At 39.1% G+C, this 20,631-nt stretch overlaps 1 protein-coding gene across 1 annotated transcript in view; it reads right to left on the reverse strand.

Annotated features, from left to right (window-relative positions):
- Window positions 1-20,631, reverse strand: part of SIM1 (SIM bHLH transcription factor 1) — a 65,574-nt gene that overhangs the window by 18,684 nt on the left and 26,259 nt on the right. The window contains exon 9 of the mRNA XM_025860368.2: window positions 6,771-6,939. Within this exon, the coding sequence (XP_025716153.1) occupies window positions 6,771-6,939 (169 nt within the window). The remainder of the gene's footprint in view (window positions 1-6,770; window positions 6,940-20,631) is intronic.

Genomic DNA, 20,631 nt, shown 5'->3' on the forward strand with positions numbered 1-20,631 from the left:
GAGGCCATTGGTTCTCTCACTGTCAGCCCCCAACTCCGACCTCCAGTCCACTGCTAGAAAGGCAGGTCAGCCCCCAGCACATGCCACCACAGGCCTTTAACACACATCTACTACACTGGGTTTCAATTATCTTTTTAGTTTTTTAAAAATCCTTTTTAACATTTTTTATTTTTTTAAAATTCATTATTTAAATTCATTGTAGTCAACACATAGTGTATTATTACTTTCAGAATTTAGTGATTCATCAGTTGCATATCACACCCAGTGCTCATTCCATCAAGTGCCTTCCTTAATGCCCATCCCCCAGTTACCCCATCCCTCCCCTCACCTCCCCTCCAGCAACCCTCAGTTTGTTTCCTAGGGTTCAGCATCTCTTATGGTTTGCCTCCCTCTCCCTTTTCATCTTATCTGATTTTTCCTTCCCTTCCCCTATGTTCATCTGTTTCTTGAAAAAGAATTACCGTTACATTTTTATCTCCCCCAATGAATCTGTAAACCCTCTGGGGCAAAGACTGTGTCTCCAGAACTTAATACATCTCATCACTGCCCTATTTCTTTCTCTACCTCCCCTACCCCCTTCATGGGCTCATCCATCCATTAATCCTGGACACCACTGTGCCCCCGCCTCAACCATGTGCCAAGAGAATAAAAAGGCAGAAGCTGTGGTCTTGAGGTCCCATGAATGACCACATCTTATAATTCTTCTCTAAAATATTGCCTTGCCTCCCCAACAAGACCATGCACACAGTTCCTTGAGGACCTACCTTTAGCATTTTAGTGTACATAATAGTTATTTAACTAAATATAACAGTAAAAACCAAAGAACAAACCCATAACACAGAGGTCTCATCTTATTGAGCAGAATCTTTTCTAAAATAATACTCAGAGTTTCATCTATGAAGATGTTTTTTAAAAACCATAAAGGACCACTCTAATAATCTCCTGATATTTCTGTAGGAGAGGGACACTAATCTCAAATTTATACATGGCCAGAAAATATAAACAAGCCTATGAAATTTCTGAAAAGATAACTTCATTTATTTGAAAGATACATTAAAAACTTTTCTTATGGTTAATGATCAAGGATTACATGTTTTCATGCTACATATAAAACATGAAATGAGGGGATGTCTCTCCTGGTAGTCACAGAAGTCCTATATTTGAGAAATCCTTGGTCCTTCTTTTCTCTGGAACCTAACTTTTTAGTTAGGCTCTTAGCATAGCAGTCACTGTGTATTTTTGAGGTCAGAAAGAACCTTTGCAGAAATAGAGTTTTTACCTTCACCAAAAGGAAGCCAGATTGCTGGCAGTGAAAATTAAGAGGGTTCTGTGGGACTATTTAAGGTAACAGATGTGGAGTAAAACCTGCAAGTGTTACAGTGTATCTGTAGCAAGTGATTAAATACTTTCAGATTTCAGAAGCACACACAGTCTTATGCATGCGCTGTTATTACAGAATTATATGGTGTATTGGTTATGACTGACTAGGGAAAAAGCAAGAGGAGGGCAGGATGATGCAATAAAACAAGAGGGCACGCACTGTCTATAATAAACGTAACAATTATAAACATGCCATAATGAGAAGTTTAAAAGGAAACAGGAATCAGAAGGTGGAATGGGGGGGCTATGGAATAGGAAGGCAATTTATTCATGATTGACATAATTAAATCATAGCAAGATAACATCCAACTATATTAGAGTAGCCATGGCTCCTTTCCATAAAAACAGGTGAAAAATATTGTAGCAATTGATAATAGATAAGATCTGAAAAATAAATTCTACAAACAACATTTCTGATTCAACAGAACTATAAAAACAAGTTGCTATTTTCATGAATATAAACCTCAATAACAATAAAATACAACTGTCATAACGTATCCCCAGGCCTTAACAGTTTTGCCGCTATACAGAAAAGCGCAGTAGCTCTGTGCAGAGTCTTTGGAAATCAACTATAATAGTGCCTACGACAATTTTTCCAAAACCATTCAAAAACAATTCTGTTTTGACCTTTCTTGTCCTGAGTAATACATAGAGGTACAAAGGTGATTGAGTCATTCATTAAGTGGCTATAATATAATCAAGTCTAAAATCATTCCCAAGAGCATCTCATATCAGGAGGGGACCTGAAGGTTCATCTATTACTGCAAACTGGGTGTGACAGCAAATTACAATTTGTGCATGTCTCACATGTTCAAAGAAGGGAGGCTAAATAATTCCAAAAAGCAATGTTACTATTTGCCATTCAGCAGACATCTTTGAGAAATTTCTAGATATGCCCAACACATCATAGAGCAAAGAGCCTAATAAATAACATTGATAGAATCATTAAATCTCCATTTACATAACTAATAAGAGGAGCAAGACAGTACCCTGTAAGCTCAGCTTTGCTCTGGAAACTGCCTCTTGAAAACTCTAATGAGAAGATTTTGCACGCTAAAAGCATGTAACCATGGAAATAACAGACAAGATTTTCTTTTTATTTTTGAGAAAAGGGGCAGAAGTATTTAAAATTAAATGCAAAAGCTCGATCATTTAGGAACCAAAAATGCATTTATTATGGATCTATTAACCTATGAAGGAAAATTCAGTATGAATTTGTCATTAACTACAAAAAATAAGCTTTAAAGTATAATTTCAAGATAAATCTTTAAGTGATCAAATTACTCTGTAAGGACAATTGGTGCAAGCAGCCAAGGACAAAAAGGGTTTCATCCATTCTTCCTCTACAAGGCCTTTTACTTCCATAGAGAACTTTAGTTCAGACCTTCACAGGTACACGCCGGGACTATTCACATGAGGAGTCTGCCTTGCTTTAACCACCTTATGTTTTCATTTCCTGTTCAAAAGCCTTTACTGTCTCTTCACAAAACGAACTCTAAATTCCTTGGCCTGGCAGATGTTTGGCACCAATCAATGCTTCCCAACATATCATCCTTAGTCCTCATCCACAGGGACAAACTCTCCCCCACTTCACTCCAGTTCCAGTAATAATGCATCTCTGCATTTCTTCATAATCTTGGTCTTCCCTGAAGTGTCCTCTCCTTTCCCTTATGCCTGTATGCCTGAATCATACTCTCAAAGCCAGGTCAGGCACAATGCCTTCTCCAGTCATCCAGGCCACAGTCCCTGCAACTGAACCACTCATAAAGCTCTTTGTGTACACCATCTCTTTCCTATATGGTACTGATTCTAATGTGTAAATTATCATTTCAGCTGTACTGTAAAACTTAAGGACATTTCTTATACCACTTTTTTATATTCTAGCACCTTTCACCCAACCCCTACCCTCATTCACCACAAGGGCCAGCATCTTTCCAATGGAGGTTCTCAGCTAGCATCTACTGAGTCAAAGACACATAATAGCAAAGATGCATGAAAATTAAAGGTTAAGTATCCCTTCATAATACAAGGACAATTTGAAACAAATGAGACTTCTGAGTAGCTATTTTTTTTTCTTTAACATTTCTAAGGATTTGGAATCCAAGATGATGCTACCAACTTGCTTTCTTCCAGAAGATACAGTGATGAGTTTGCCCTGGATTTCATGCTTTGCCAATGTGCCTGCCCCCAGAGGGCCTTCTGCTCACCCCATGACAATTCACTACAAATGCCTGTTCCCTCATCTGTCTATAGGAGTAGCTCCTTGAAAGCAAAGGCAGTATGTTCCATTTCTGATCTCTACATATTAGTAGCCCATATAGCAGGAACTCAGTCAATGATTGACCTAGCACCATGACTGTCTAAAGTAAACACAATTAAAGAATAACCTTTACTAGGCACATAAACATTAAGTAAACTTAATTCATGACTGTGTGATTTCAAATGAGACATATAGCCAAAATTTTAAGGACTACATATATGTAAGTACTAAGCACAAAAATGAACACACAAACATCAAGAGAAATCTTATATGGACACACGTGTTTGCATGTGCATGATTTTTATACATCCTAGAATATTTCTAGAAGAAAGCACCATTTTAGAGAGGGAAAATAGGGAATAGAAGTGTTTTTTCTACTTTCCACTCTTCTGTATTATTTTTTTCTGGTGCAAAAGGTGTTTTTATTATAGCACGGGGGACAGGACCCATGGGCAGAAAGGGCAGCACTGGAGTTGTGAGGAGCAATTGATTATATACTTTGGAGTTGAGGAAGGTAAAGAAAAAGGGAAGTTTCCAAAAGGACTTTCATATGCTAAAGAAGAAGCGCGGGATCCTGGAGGCCTTGCTATTATCAAGCTAAGATTGTTTTTCCCTTTAGCAAAGCATTAACATTAAGATGGGAGTTTCCTAGAGGAATGTCTACTCTACCAGCCTCAAGTATTTGTCGATGGGCTGCAGGTTATAAGGAAATTTAATTTTATCTACATTTCTTTTCTTGCCTTTGTTCTCTACATCATTCCCCCCTGAACAATTTTGACCCTTAAATCTTTAAAGTTGTTACCTTCTGTAACTTCTTCCTGCTAAATAGGCGCGAGAGATGTCCCTACCTGTGGGTCAACATTGGTAGGTTGGAGAATTTATATACAGGAGCTACCAAAGGCAGAGACAGCCAGTCCAAGGTATAGACAATCTTCGGTATTTTTTTTAAACCAGGGAACATGTGGGGTGCCTGGGTGGCTCAGTTGGATAAGCATCTGCCTTCAGCTCAGGTCATGATCCCAGGGTCCTGGGATTGAGCCCCTCCTTGGGCTCCCTGCTCAGTGGGGAGCCTGCTTCTCCCTTTCCCTCTGCCTCTCTCTCGCCTCTGCTCCTGCACGTGCTCTCTCTCTCTCTCAAATAAATAAAATCTTTTAAAAATAAAATAAACTATGGAACATGTATAACTTTCAAATTAACTCCTCCTCCTTTGTGTATGACCACATGCACAAAGAGCAGTCTAATGACAGTTACAACATTTTTTAAAAAATGAGTCATCTAGGGGTGCCTGGGTGGCTCAGTCGGTTAAATGTCCAATTTGTGATTTCAGCTCAAGTCATGATCTCAGGGTCATGAGATCGAGCCCCACACTGGGCTCCATGCTGGCCATGGAGCCTGCTTAAAGATTCTCTCTCCCTCTGCTTTCCCCCCACTCATGCATGCTCTCTCTCTCTCAAATAAATAAATAAATAAATAAATATTTTTAAAAAATGAGTAGTCTACCATTAGAGCAAACTAACAGAAATTTTAGATGTTAGAGCTATGCATGAAAGCAGACAGAATTAGTGAGTTTTTAGAAGTCCAGTGGGGAGATATTTTGTGGTTTAATTTCTGCATAACAACAGATAAATTCCTTCTTAACTTAGTATTTCCTAATTTAAATTCTTCTTTCATCTCTGTGTTCAACATTCCTGTATGTTTAAGGATAAAATTACCCAAAGGTGTAATTGATCCTTCCAAGTAATAAAAAGAGACAGTAAAACTTTTTCCCCAAGGTACAAGATTATAGTAAGAAAAGCTTCTCAGATGTTCAATAAAAAGAAGCAACTCCTCCTCCACAGTGACTTTAACTAAAATGTACTTTTTAAGTAAAGTGTTCAGTCCTCATAACAGAGGGTGGACACTGAAAATTGTCTAGATATCACATATCAACTCCCTCCCTTTTGTCAGAGTAAAGAGATCTAGCCTTCTGTGGGAGATTTTAAATTGTGACATAAGTCTCTTTTGGGGGGTCATGATCTTCTCATCTTTATATACCAGGCTGCTAAAATAATCTAGCAAATAGTAGCTTCTTAGTAAGCATCGGTTCAATGAATGACATTTACTGTATATACATTTGTAGAAATCAACAGAGTAATATAGCTCTGAGAAGTAAGGAAATAGTTTCTGTAACTCGTAGATGGCCAGTTTTACTCTAAAAAATATATTTAGAACATAAATGATAAAGACCACTTTGACAAAATAACTCCAAATCCAGTTTAGCTTTATATAAGCCTGGGAACCAACTCCTGAGTTACTCGAGTGATGTGGTGCTATAAGGAACGGGGTAGATGTAAGATGGTCCCGAGATCCTGGGAGTAGAGAATCCCCAGGTCTGTTTTACTTCTTTCAGACCAGGAGGGAGTTGTGCACATATCTTGGCACAGTCTAGTTTCTATATCTCAGTGACTGATCAGAAAAATAATTTTTTCCTTCCAAGAATACAGACTCATCCTGGTGCCTTGCAGTATTTCTGGAATATCTCCTCTGGGTCTCATCAGCTCACCACCTTGTAAAGATGAGAAGAGAGTTGCTTTTCCTACCATTCCTCCCATCTGGTAGATTCTATTTCCCTCCCTCCCCATATAGTCCTCCTGTGCACAAATCTCATGACAAGATGCATCCTTGATTCTTTGCCTCTGCCTCTTCATTTCCTTCTACTTCAGTTCCTGTCCTTAGAATCAGTTTTACTATGTTAAGCTCTTGTTTTCCATATTTTGCTATGCTGGCTACATCATTTTGGTCAGGATCAATCTCTTTGAAAAAACAAAGTTATGGCTCCAATTCCAACTGAGACTCTCTCCATCTTTATATAAAAGCAGCAAACCACAAGATCATTTCAAATTTTTACTAGCATAGTTATTTTAAAAGGAGAAGAGCAGGAAGAAGATAGTTTTAGAAAGCTTTCCAGATACATAGAAGTTTTAAATTTATGACAACCAGATAATGAATTCCAAACTGTTTTAATACTTCCTCAACTTTGAGTCCAAACCAAGTCTCTCTCTCTCTCTCTCACACAAACACACACACACACACACACACACACACACACACACACACACACAAGAAAGTTGCAAAATGGCAGTGCACCTACCTGAGGATAGGGGGAAGTTCTGGATTTTGACTTTGAGCTGGAGAGCCTGGACTTGGCCCCCTTCCTGTTGTCAGTCATGGTAGGAGTGGAGCTGCTGGTGTAGGAGAAGGCTGGTTTAGAGGCTGAGATTTGATCCAGGGAGAGCTGCAACCCTTTGTATTCCGTGTCCCTGTAGGGTGAGAGGACACAGCCCTTAATCTGCCACCACAGGAAATGGCTACATGTGTTCTCTCACCAGGAATGGCAGTAATCCATATTTGAAAAGGAAGCAAGCAAAAGTTAGCCATATAACTGGTCGCCACAAACACCTTGATTATTTTAGAAATGCCTAATATTTAACTAATGTATACAGAGGTAGCTGTATAAAGCCAAATTATATGATATGCTCATGAAAATGTCTTGATTTTAAAACACATTTTTGATTACTTTTATAAGTAGAAAATAAATCCATAACTCAACTTCTCTGAGCTTGTGTGTCCTCATTGGTGAGGTATAGATTATAAAATCGACTCTAAAGGATTTTCTGTGTAGGGTGAACTCAACAGACAACTGACCATCTGATGCTATCTGATTATTGGCAAGAAGAAAGTCAGCTGTTCCAAAATCAGTCATTGTGGCAAACATTCCTAATATTTTTATAGCTAGCAAACCAGTGAAACTAGGCTACTAAGTAGTTAAAAATCCCTTTTAACCGGCTAACTAATTCAGTTACATTAGGGTACATTTTACCATGAGTTATTTCCACTTCATCTTCAATAAATATCTATTAAGCTCCTACGACATACCAGGTTTTGTGCTATCTGGAAATGAAAGAATGAGTAAGATGCCTAGAGTCCCTGCCCTTCCACAGATTACAATCTATTTCCAAGAAGAAACAGTGAACAAATATCAAACATAATCATTGCAGACTATGATGTGATGAGGATAAAGAGTATGTCTTGGAGAGTTCATTACAAAGGTATGTGGGTATAAGGTATTTAGTGACTGAAGATGACAGCTATCACCTCAGCCCGCTCCAGGCAGCAGAGAATCTTGACTGACTCCTCAGTTTTCATAAGAGGATATCAACCTTTCCCACTGGCAGGCAAAATAAAATGTTTCATAGCCTTCTTTATGAGGACTCGTGGAAGAATTTCCTTTCAGGTTCCAGAACTAGTTAGACTGCTCCTGGGTAATTGATTTCTTTTTCTCTCACAGACACCATGAATCATATAACCCATCATGTTTCCCCCGTTGCCCTGGAAGTCAAAAAGCCCTGAGCCCCAAGTCTGATTTGTAACCACCTCTAACAAGTGGACGAGTCCTCAGGGCAGGCATTTTGTGCAACAAACCTCACTAGCTTCTTTCATTTTCCTAATTTTATTTTTCCTTTTTTTCTAATGGGTTCGCCTTTCTAAAAAATGTACATGCATTTTTAATACTCTTTGGCTTAAGATAGGTATATTAAAGTAATAAACTAATAAAGTTAGATATGTTAAAGTGATTGGTAGATTTCTAGGGATCAGCAAAGATTCATTTATCTTCTCTTCCTTTTCCCTATTTGTACTTCTACAGAGAGATCAGGCAAAGGCAAAAGGATAATTCAGGCCAGGAGTCTCTCAAGTGACAAGGGATAGAAATCAGCTGAAACAGGTTCAATAATATCACTGCCACAAACTACAGCATGCTGGTATATGTCAGCAAATTACAATGACTTTATATCAAATAGTGCATCTACTCAGTGCGAGTTAAAAAAAAAATTATCCTATGTTAGCAACAAAAATTTAGAAGGTGGGCATGCAATTTGTCTTCCAGGCTTGGGAAGTTGAATCATATGACTGGTCTGCTTTACTACTCTTATCATCTCCCAAGGAAAACACACAACAGAGAGTCGTTGCACTCCCAGGTCAGAAATTCAATGCCCTCCAAAATGTGGTTCCCACCTATTTTTCTGACAGTATCTGAAAATTTTTGTTCATCAGCCCCTCAGCTTACCCAAAATAGTTCTCCCCAAACTAACCTCATACTTTCCTCTCTTCCTCCTCCAACACATTCCTATAGAACTCCTCTAAAGAAGAACTGTCTTAAATCCTACTTGCCCTGAAGCCCTTCCCAACTGCTGACCCCATTCATTCCTTCAACACATGTTTACTGAGTGAGTGACTCTGTGGAGGCCCTGGGGAGACATCAATAAACAGAAGGACTAAGTTGCTGTGCTCATGAAGAAGACACCAGGGCCAGTTCCTTAGGGAAGTAGGGAGGGGACCAAAAACTATCTCCAACCTTATTTTTCAAGTGATAATGTCTAATCTTTCCTAGAGGTTCTAAGTTCCTAGAGGGCAAGAGTCAAGAAACGTCCTGTTATGTTCCAATGGCATAATATTTCACACATTTGGAAGAGGAAGAAGATAAAGACGCAGCTCAGAAAGGACTGTTTTCCTCAATGACTATTAATAACCAGCAGCCCAACAGTATGTCTCTGTTGGAAAAGACCCCTCTGGGCGGTGAGTCCCATGAACCACCTGCCCTGAGATCACATGCATGTGACAGTGAGCAAGATGGTCTCTGACAGGAGGTAGAGCTCCCTTGCTTGGGCATCTCCTCTGTCAAATGGATACTAGTATATCCATTCAGTCCCTTCCCAACAGGACCTAGGCTGAAAACAAAAACCTTGCACCCATGAACATATGGCCACACAATTTTTAAAACACAATCTTAATGCAACATTTCAGCACAGAGACTTCATGGTGATAAATAGAGGTAAACAAGGATTCATTTCTCTCATGGACACCATCAGACCCCCCAAAGTATGTATCTCAACTACTGAAGAAGTCTTCCCAAACTTTTTGCATAGTTTCCAATGATAGAAATACTCTGAATAAACTTAAATAAAAATTCAAAACCAATAAACGATTTGAAATTCTACACAGTCACGTGAAAATGTTAAGAACTATAAGAATAGTTATGCAAATACTTTCAATAAAAAAATTTAATATTTTGGTGCACATCTAAAAAGACCACAAAGAATCCACCAAAATAGCAAAAGATCATGAGGTCAGATAGACCATGGTTTGAGCCACTTACTGTGTAACAGCCCATCTAGACCTCAATTTCCTCTTTATAACTCAGAGATGGATGTGCTAAGGTTTAGAAAAGTATTATACGAAAAACTCACAGCACAGTGCCTAGATCAGAGTAAATGCTCAATAAATACTAAGTATTATTTCTTTACTTCCACACTTTGTGGTGCTTTTTTGGCACCTGATTTCCCCAAAACAATAGTTCCACTTTGGTAGCAATTGTAATACATTTTATTACAAACACCTCCTTATGGCTGTATTTCTTTCCTCTCTACCACTAACTCATGTTAATTTGCTCTGTTGCTTCTTGGTCTCTAAACTCTATTGCACTATGGCCAAAATACTTACTAAGTAAGGTAAGCTCTTCATGGCTAAGTAAGCAAATGGGGATTTCAGAGCTGCACAGACCTGACATGCTGAGAGGAGCTCAGCCTTCCTATTCCTCTAACAACTCAAAGATGTGTTAAGACGAAAAGCACAATAAAAAAAATACCCACTTAAAGACATTTCAAGTACAGTTGATGTGCTGCCAAGAGCAGCTCTGAATGACAGATTCACTAAGAACAAAGCATTTGTTTTACTTTTAGAATTCTATTAAATCGGAGCATTTCATTTGTATGGATTAAAGGTCTAGATGCTGATGGGAATCACATTATGGGTTCCATTTCCCTCCTCCAAACTCAAACACTCCCTCCCTTCTCCTCAGTGAGGCACATTCTGGTATCTCTCTCTCTCTCACACACACACACACACACACACACACACACACCACACACCACACACACATTCTCAAAGTTAGGTATATGCCTAGTAAAGCTGTTCAATGTTCCCCTGTGGAGCGGGACAAAATAGAATACTTGGGTGCACAGCCCTTGGATTCTGAAATGAGTATAGGGAGGAATTTGACTTCGCTGACTTTAGTAAAGGAGGGACAGGACACAGCCCTACTCTACCTCTAAAGCTTTCCTGAAAAGTACCACCTAGACCATGTTCAGGACTCCACAGGCTCCCCTCAGTAGGGCAGCTCATGCTGTTCTCCCAGATACAATCGGCATATCAAAAGAGGAGCTGTGGCATATGCCCTTGGCATATTTTTCAAAATGGTTATTGATATCAATTTACTTTTTTTTTTCTCCCTTGAGTGACCTGTACTAGAGCTGCAGACATCAGGTACCTCGGCTCCAAAAGCAATGTGAAATGGGTAATTTGCACTCACGGACTTGCAGCTTGTCAATCTCACTTGTATTTGCACAGACCAAAGTAATCCTCTTATTCCATTATGGACAGTCAGAAATCATTCAATTTGCAGAATTAACCATCTGAGTCTACTCTAAACTTTATAATAGTCATGTACATATTTGGAATTACTCAAATTCCAATAGAATAAAAGGGGCCATTTTTGCATCATTGGCCTTCTCGGCCTTCCCTTCGGCAATATGCCATGACCACTCACGAGGTAAGTGCCAACTTGCCATATGGGAACCTCAGTGCGATGCCCTTGCAAAGCAAATAAGAGTTATCTTCATCACTAAAACGTACTTTTAGCTTCAGAGAAATGCATTAATATAATTTCTATCATTTTGACTGGGAGACTGGTGTCCATGATGCCAACAGCAGCACTACAATATTTACAACCTTCAAGTGAGGTGGAATGATTGTACAGATAAGCAATCAGCAGTATTTTATCAGCTCATGTTGAGTCAAGATTCTTCACAAGAACCTTTCCTCTTCAACTCTGCCATATCCTATTGTGCTTCCATTTTAGACAAGTGACTTTTTGCTTCTGTCATGTCAGTTTTGAAGCTGGCCATTGTGAAGTGTCTTTGCTGGCTTTACGTTATGGGGCAATACTTAAAAGATGTTGCCAGATTTCCCAACTGAGCTATTAAAAAAAAAAAAAAAACCAGCTGAAGGTGATCAAATTACAGAGGAAAACGTGGAAACAGAGACATACAATTGATTTGGCTCCAAAGGCGCTGACTGCAATAAGCAGAGGATTGCATTAAACTGTGATCGGATTAAGTAGGAATGACTGCGTCTTATACTAAACTTTTTAATTGGATTCTCGAATCACTGTCACACGAAGTGCATGACCTTCTTTATATTCTGGCAGAGTTACCGCCTGGCCACTGGGTAAACCTCTGCAGCAGAGAGACCTAGTTTATGTTTCATTTTCAGGCTCCCATGGAGCCCAGCAGAGATAGCTGATAAGGAGGATTCCATACTGTGAGAGGCTCACAAATGAAGACATCTGCTGGGAAATTAGGCTAAGGCACCCTTGGAAATATAATAGTCTCATACTAATAAGTGGATTTATGTTTGCTCCTTGTGGTTTTCTCCATTTGCTTTGGTGATTTCAGTAGTTCCCAAAAGTCTTTGGTTTTACATAAACACTGCCTCTGCCTAGAAACATCTTTCTCCTCTATTTTGTAGGTCTCATCCAACATGCTATGGAGTAGATAGCAGGACAAGGGGGAGGGATGGCTTAGGCACAAAGTCTGCCATCACATTGTAATTTCAAGAAGGAAAGATTGGGGGGGTGTAAACAATAGGCAAACAATAACTAAAAAGGAAGTAAAAAACTGTAATATTTTGGTAAGATGTAGCAAAGTCAACCATCCTCACAACAGGGATTACAGAATACCTTTGCACAAACCCATGACACAAGTTGCAGTGTAGCTAAGTCCAGACCTGCAACGACATGCATCTGAATTTCTTTCTTTCCCGCACAGGCCACAGTGATTTCCTGCTCCCTCCCCTCAGCTCCTAAGCAGGTCACTGCCTCTAATACTCATTTAGCACATCTAGTTCCTGTCACACAGTGTGGTGAATGGTGTATCTGACAACAATCTCCTAAATTCCTTCTCTTATGATAGTCTCTATTGACTGTCTAGCACCATATCTCACAGAGAACAGATGCCCACTTGCAAGTGATTAACAAAATAATTCTCAATGCAATAAACTTTTATTCATCTCAAATCCAAATGACCAAATGACCAAAAATTTAAAAACTGGCAAACCTTTCTACATAAGTAAGAAAAAAAAATACCTACTAAGTAAGCAAGTTTATGTGAGGGATTTTTAAATTCCAAGATTATAATTGATAATGATCATTCTGATATCCTGTGAAATCTTAAATTAAAGAAACAAATCATGTTATTATTTTAGCATTATGCATATTACGAAAATGCACTTATTTTTTGTCAAGTTACAATTCAGGCATGGCATATGTGATACTTAAACAAACCAGAATACTAAATTAATTTTATCCTCAACCATTTATTCAGAACAATTATAACTGTATTGTAGTGAGGAGGAATAGTACTTTAAACCTCAGGGAAATAACTTCTACAAATTGATAATACAATATCTCTGAAATAGAAAAATATGAAAAGGATGTAAACAATGTACAAATTGCTAAGGAACAATTTTTTTAAAGTTTAGCTCACTTGTAATAACCTATATGAATTAAGGCAATTATCAGATTTTCTTGTCATTTTTATCTTTCAAATCAACAAAGATTTTATTTTAATGACAATAAATCTCAATGAAGACAAGGTGAAATAAATGGGCATTCTTATATACTAATTCTAAAAAGAGTAAACTATCAGTGTTTATCAAGAGTCTTAAGAATGTTCATTCCTTAAATCCAGTAATTCCACTCCTAGGAATATATCTTATGAAAATAGTCAGAGATGAGTATCAAAAGTCTATATACAAGGGTACTTAGCATAATTTCTTACATTTAATTGTAAATAAGTAAATAAAAACCAACAATAGAACCGTTAGTTAATTATGGCATACCCATGTGATAAAATATTATGCAGTCATTAATTTTTTTACTCTAATGATGTGAAAAATACTATTGATAGAATGAAAAATTATCTCTTTTTAAATTAACATATACCATATATGTATGTATTTGCACATACATGTAGTGGGAAGCAACAAATTAAAATGTTAACAGTGACTATCTGGAAAATAGATTAAAGATGTTCTTTATCTTCTCTTTATTCCTCTCTATATTATCTTAATTCTTTCTATAATAAACATATATGACTTTCCTAATCAAAAATATTTTGTGAAAAAGAAACTCTAACTGAGGCAAACTTCAGGTACTCCCACCTGATATTGAAATGGTTCCCCAATTTCTCTTCCTTGTATTTCCAGGATTTCTTCTTTGTGAATAATATTAAATTATGGAAGAGACAACACCACTAAACTTCTTTTCCCATAGGCTCAACTTCTCATGAACACCATTTATAATTTTAAAATGTCCAAATGTTCATATGCTCTCTTGCTGCCTATACATTTCACTTACTTTCTGATCTATTTTCCACCCTTCCTACCTTACAGAATTATCTGTCTCTGAAGACTTTCATGTGAACTCTATGACTCTATGTTTCCTTCGTTGGAGAATATAACTTAAATTATTACTTATAATTGAAAAAAAAGAAAGTCTTGCCATGTAGTTTCTTATAACAGTTCAGCTTCCTGTGAGTTATAGATGGCATATTTATCATTGTTTAAATAGAGTAAACCTTACTTTGGGGGCCACATTTTTTGTTCTGAAAAACTTAATTTTTTATGCTCAGAAATTCATTCTGTATCTATAGCTAGTAAAGTTTAGGTGTATTTGTAAATACTACAGATCTAAGTTCCAAATTCTATTGATATTATAGTTCTTTTGTTTCTTATTTTCTCAAAGTTTGGCCGGGGATGGGGGGCAGTTAGGGAGGTATTGGTCTTTAAAAGTTAGATCCAAACAAATTAAATGAAAATGTGCTGCCTCTTTCACCAAAGGCATAAGTTTAAAAAAGCCAATCTCCTTTTCTATAATCAAGACCGCTAATTTAGGCTTCTACTAGGGGAAAAAATAAAGGCCAAATATAAAGAAAGAAAAAATGATACTAATATCAACGGAGTTTTTCTTACTTTTAAGAATGTTGGCAAATAGCAAATAAAATGCATACATGCTATTCTGCCCCCCTCCCCGCTTTCCATGTCTTTCCATTCTTTTTCACTTCCCCACACTCTGAGTCCATCCCCCTCACCTTCACTGTCATTTTATTAAGCTGATGTTTTTCAAATGTATGTTCCCTTCAGAACTTGCCAATACCCAAGATAGATAAGTAATGGGGAACCCATCACCTAACACCTTATATTTGGTTGAGATTCTATTCTCCATAGGAATAGCTTTCTCACCCAGTTCTGACTCTTACAAAGCTTCTTCCTAAACCCCCAAAATAACCCCCTGGCATAGAGGCTGAAAAAGCACACCTCCTATTTTCAACTTCACACAAACTCCTAGAACAGAAAAAATACTTGTAATCACAAAGAAATAATCTTCCCACAACACTGGGAAATTTGCATTCTAAACTCAAGACCAGAGGGTCCCAAAACTCCCACAGTTTGTGGAGAGACCCCACAAGGCTAAACCTCATGGCACCTTTGAAATCTCTGCCCTTTTCAACACAACACAAAGGCACGGGCATTTCTGCAGATAACAGAAAAGTAGAACCTCAGGCTGTGAACTCACCAGGAAAAGACACAGCAAAAATGATGGCACGATGCGATGTTTTCAAATGCACAGATCTTCATTTGTTTAACTTAAATGTTTTAAAATATGTCCTATAGCATTTATTCTTGATTAAACCTCTTCTAGACAGTTAATCATTAACGGTTTCTTTACAGTTGCTGTGCAAACAGTTCATTCATACCTATGACATATCAAATCTCACAGACGTGTTCTTTAATTGGATTCATTTATTTCTAATCTCCCTAAACCCTTACTACTGTAATGCTTGACTAAATATACATTAAACTCTATTATTTAAATGGCTAAAATAAATTTGAGGTGTATTTTATGAATAAAAATTCACAATTCAACAAATGTTCTGCCATTATCATTATTATTATTATTATTATTATTATTATTATTATATGCCTTGCTGTTGAGGCATTTTAAATTGCCTGGTAGATAAGTTGTGTTTAAACAACTTTAAAAAGGGACACCTGGGTGGCTCAGTCAGTTGAGCAGTTGACTCTTTGATTTCAGCTCAGATCATGATCTCAGGGTCCCAAGTCCAGCCCCAGGAGGAGCCCTGCCAGGGGCTCCCACTCAGCGGGGAGTTTGCTTGAGGATTCTGTCTCCCTGTCCCTCTGCCCCTCCCCCCTTCTTGTGCGTGCTCTCTCTCTCTGTCTCTCTTTCTGTCTCAAAAATAAATAAAGAAATCTTTTTTTTTTTAAGATTTTATTTATTTATTTGACAGAAAGACACAGCGGGAGAGGGAACACAAGCAGGGGGAGTGGGAGAGGGAGAAGCAGGCTTCCTGCGGAGCAGGGAGCCCGATGCGGGGCTCAATCCCAGGACCCTGGGATCATGACCTGAGCCGAAGGCAGACACTTAAAGACTGAGCCACCCAGGCGCCCCTAAATAAATAAATCTTAAAAAATAAACAACTTTTAACAAAGTAAGTGTTTAAACAAAATAAGTTCTGAATTATCATCACTAGAGATTTTGGATTGTCCACCAAAATGCCCAAATTTTCATTGCCTTTATATTTGGAGTCAGAGAGCTTATACAATACTACACAGACTATATAGTTATTACTAGAGTTCATTGCCAGAGATACAATAGGCAGCTGCCTGCATTTATGACTTGTAGGACTTGAGAAGTTTCCTTGGCCCCCACAAAGATATCTCAAGAATGGTCTACTGGTTTATGCTTAAAATCTACTGTTAGATATTTATTTCTTTGGCTTTAGACAGATGGCTCAGAAAAGGTTAACAGAGTAAGTCTCATCTGTTATTTTTCTTTGGTTCAGTTTATCAGCTACTTTCTTTAGAGCAGTGGTTCTCAAACTTCATGCATCAGAAGCCCCTGAAGAGTTTATTAAAACTCAGCCTGCTGAGCCCCACCCCTTAGAGTTTCTTATTTGCAGGTCTAGGGAGGAGCCTACAATTTGCATTTTTAACAAGCTCCTGGGGCGGGGGGGGGGGGGGGGGGGGGGGATGGTGTTGATGCTGCCAGTCAGGGGACCATATTTTGAAAACCGAAGCCGTTGTTATGTGGGATAAGAAAACTAAAGAAATCAGATGAAAGGGTCCCACAGAGAAGAGGGAAAACCACTGTAAAGGGAGGGGACATTCCAAAGACAAACTTCACACTTTCCCCAGGGCCCAGCCTTACTGCATATTTCACCAGACTATTCCCATCCCGATCCCTGTTCATGTCCTTTCAGCCTCCTTGGGGACACGGCCTGCTCCTGCAGATCCCACAACATGGAGAGCTACAGGGCTTGGTCTTCAGGCTGCATCTCAGTTACCACTCACTCTCCAGGGATCTCATGCACTCTTGCTGGCTTTAAATCCTATACATTGATGACCCCCCATCTCCAGCCAGACCTCCCCACTCCATGACACCCAGATCCAACTCCCTGCCTGTTACTAACACTTAAATGAATGACAGGCATCTAAAACTAAATATGCCCACACACAACCCTTGACTGTTGCCCCTGCCTACAAATCTGCCCCTTCCCACCATTCATCTAAGCCCCTCAGGCTAAAAACTTAGATGTTGACCTTGACTCCTCATTTTTTCACAACTTCTATCTAGTCCATCTGCAAACCCTATTTGTCTACTTTCAACACATCCTGAATCTGACCCTCCATCACTACCTCCCTCTTTCAAGCCATCATCTTCCCTCGCCTAGGCAATGGCAATCATTTCCTAACTAGTCTCCCTGCCTCTACCTTCCATCTTTCCCAAAGCCTATTTTCCACACCAGCCAGATGACCTTTTCATAGCTTAAATTAGTTTATGCCATGCCTCTGCTCAAAAATCCAGTGACTTCCCAAAGCCTTCAAGACCCAGCATGGTCTGACCCTGCCCATTCTAGCATCAACTTCTTACGCCCTTCCCTTCCTTTTCTCTTCTCCAGCTACAGTGACCTTCTCATTCATCGACTTACTTACCTAGTTTGTTTCTACCCCAGGGCTTTTGCATTTGCTTCCCACTGCTGGGAATACTCTTCTTACGGGTCTCAGCATGACTGGCTCCCTCCCTTCATTCAAGAGTCTTCAGAGAGGTCTTCCCTGACCACTCTTTGTCCTGCTTCATTTTTTTCCTTTCATTTCATGATATTGTAGGACATATTTATTTGTTTATAAGTACTATCTGTTCCTTCCCACTAAAATTTACCCTCCATGAGGGTAGGGACGTTGTCCATGTTGGTCACACCACAACCCTCCTACAGACCCTGGCACCCATTAGGCACTGGGGAAAGACTTGCTGAGTGAAGGCAAGAACCATCCCATTTGCAGAAGGAAGGACTACACTCTACAACACTTCTTACCATCCTCTTAATTATAGCAACAAAAATTAAGCTAATTCTAATGATAGAGATTTGTTTATAATGAAGGTCCTATTGAGTCAACAGGGAAGAGACACAAATAGAAAAGAGATGATAATGTAGCGTATCTAAATATTTTCCCCTGATTTTCAATTAGCTCTCACAATAAAATGCTACCCTGCATTTTATTTCTTTAACTGCTCTAATTGGAGGAATGAAATTGACACTCACTCTGCCCTCTGCTTGTGGGCTTCATCCTTCCACCATTCCTGAGCTGGAACCCTACAGGGTTCCATTACCCAAATCCAGCACAACAAATGCTTCACTTTGCCAGGACTATAGTAAGATTTCAACAGCTAATAGAAATGCTATGACTTTCAACAGTCTTAGTCTCTGAACGCCTTATAAAATTTAAAATGCAAAACCTTGTGTTGCATTTGGTTCATTTCAAAGAAAAAAAAAGCTGCTCTTTTCCTGTCGTACATTTGGACACCAATATCAATTAATGAGAGTGTTGAAAGAAGTAAATCTCATGGGTTCTTAACTTCAGCCACCAGAACACATTATAATCATCACAAGGGCAGAGAGTAAAATGAATGACCAAGGAGCAGCAACACGCTGTAAACCCCAAAAAGGCTCAGAAGCAGGGATTCTATTTTTGTAATGATTTTCAGTAGGAGGGGGCAAGAGACAGCACATTCTCAGATTGCATTACCAGAGAGTGTTGCTATTCTCAGAGAGATGTAAAAAGTGGCAAGGGACTTGGGTTTAAAAGTACAAACAGAGAGAGAATCCCACCTTAATGGGTACCATTATGACATCCAGTTCAATATAATGAGGCTATTTCCACGGCCTGGCCAGCAGCCCATATTAGCATGGTTTTACTGATGTGGATACAACAAATTCTGTTTGAACAAGAAATCCCCAGGAAAAAGAGCGAGCGAGAGAGAGAGAGAGAGAGAGAGAGAGAGATCCTTTCACAGTCTCTATCCATTTAACAATCAATCAGAGGGGAAAATATCTTTCCAATAAAGACAGCAATGCCCATTTGAATCCTGGTAAAATATTAGATGTTCCAAATAAAATAGTGTTCTGTGGGGATGGATCGCTGTTCTGTGAGAATGTCATAACTGTTGATGCCTAAACTGGCAAAGGGGAGGTGGGGTTGGGCCCAGGGATTAAGCACATTGCATGGCAGCTGACTAGGTTCTAAGTGCACCAAAACTTCTGTGAAGCTATTAGGTCATTTTGTGGAGACCCCGTATTGAACTCTTTTAGTAAACTATCCATAGACTTTTGCAAAATCTCTTCAAAGTGTTCTATTACTTCCCAAGTATTAGGTGGAATCCTATGAAATTGCCAATATTGGATTGCTTCAATGTACATAACTGGCAATTACATATGGTTCACCCTAGTACAATGTTACCAACTTAAAGACAGCATGCCAAAGAGGAAATCAGGTGGGCCCTGGAGTCCTGTGCCTGGGTTGGCATGTCCACTCAATAGGTGTGTTGTGTTGGCTAAGTTACTTGGCTTCTCTGAGCCTCTGGAACAAAGTAGCAGCCCCTCAAATGTAAGTCCTTCTTATTCCCTGAACTGTCTAAGTATGGCAACAAACAGAGCACCTTTCTACCCTCCCTCACTTGCAGCTGACAATCCCACAGTCTTTCCAGGGCAGGGCAGCAATGCCTGGGAATGACCCCTTACAAAAAAAAAAAAAAAAAGTTAAAAATATTACAAAGACCTAAAAATCATTAGAAACTTTTTTTTAAAGATTTTATTTATTTATTCATGAGAGACAGAGAGAGAGAGGCAGAGGCAGAGGGAGAAGCAGGCTCCCCGCTGAGCAGGGAGCCTGATGCGGGACTCGATCCCAGGACCCTGGGATCATGACCTGAGCCAAAGGCAGACGCTTAACCGACTGAGCCACTCAGGCATCCCTAGAAACTTTTTTTAATATAATAAATCTGCAAAGACTGTTTTGATTCTCATGTGATTCTTCATTTTAAAACTCACTAAGATTCCTAATCCTATTAGAAGTCAACCCTACAAAACACCGAAATACTCCATTCAAAGCAGAACAAAAAGCAGCTCAGTATCATTCCCACAGGATAAAAATCAACTTGGCACACACAACTGCTCTCTCTGGCTGACATAATGAGATACACAGGACCCACCGTGGGCAACAGTGTTTTTGTCAGACTTAAGATGGACCCCTTACCCTGCAGCCCATCATGATCTCCCTCACACACACATATGCACAGCCCTCCCCAGGGGCTCAGCTGTTCTCCTTGCTCCACTCCCTCCCCGCCATCTAACCAAGGGGAGTATGACCACACCTGCAAGCTTATTCCCCAGGTGACCTTAAGAGTGTCAAGGCACTTTCGGCTTTCTTCTAATTGTGGATGGAAGAGCTTCCCTCCAGGAAGGAATCTGTCATCAGCGAGC

Source organism: Callorhinus ursinus, unplaced genomic scaffold (assembly GCF_003265705.2).
Source record: "Callorhinus ursinus isolate GAN/ISIS: 27379988/994484 unplaced genomic scaffold, GSC_fseal_2.0 scaffold6, whole genome shotgun sequence".
NCBI classification, from domain to species: domain Eukaryota; kingdom Metazoa; phylum Chordata; class Mammalia; order Carnivora; family Otariidae; genus Callorhinus; species Callorhinus ursinus.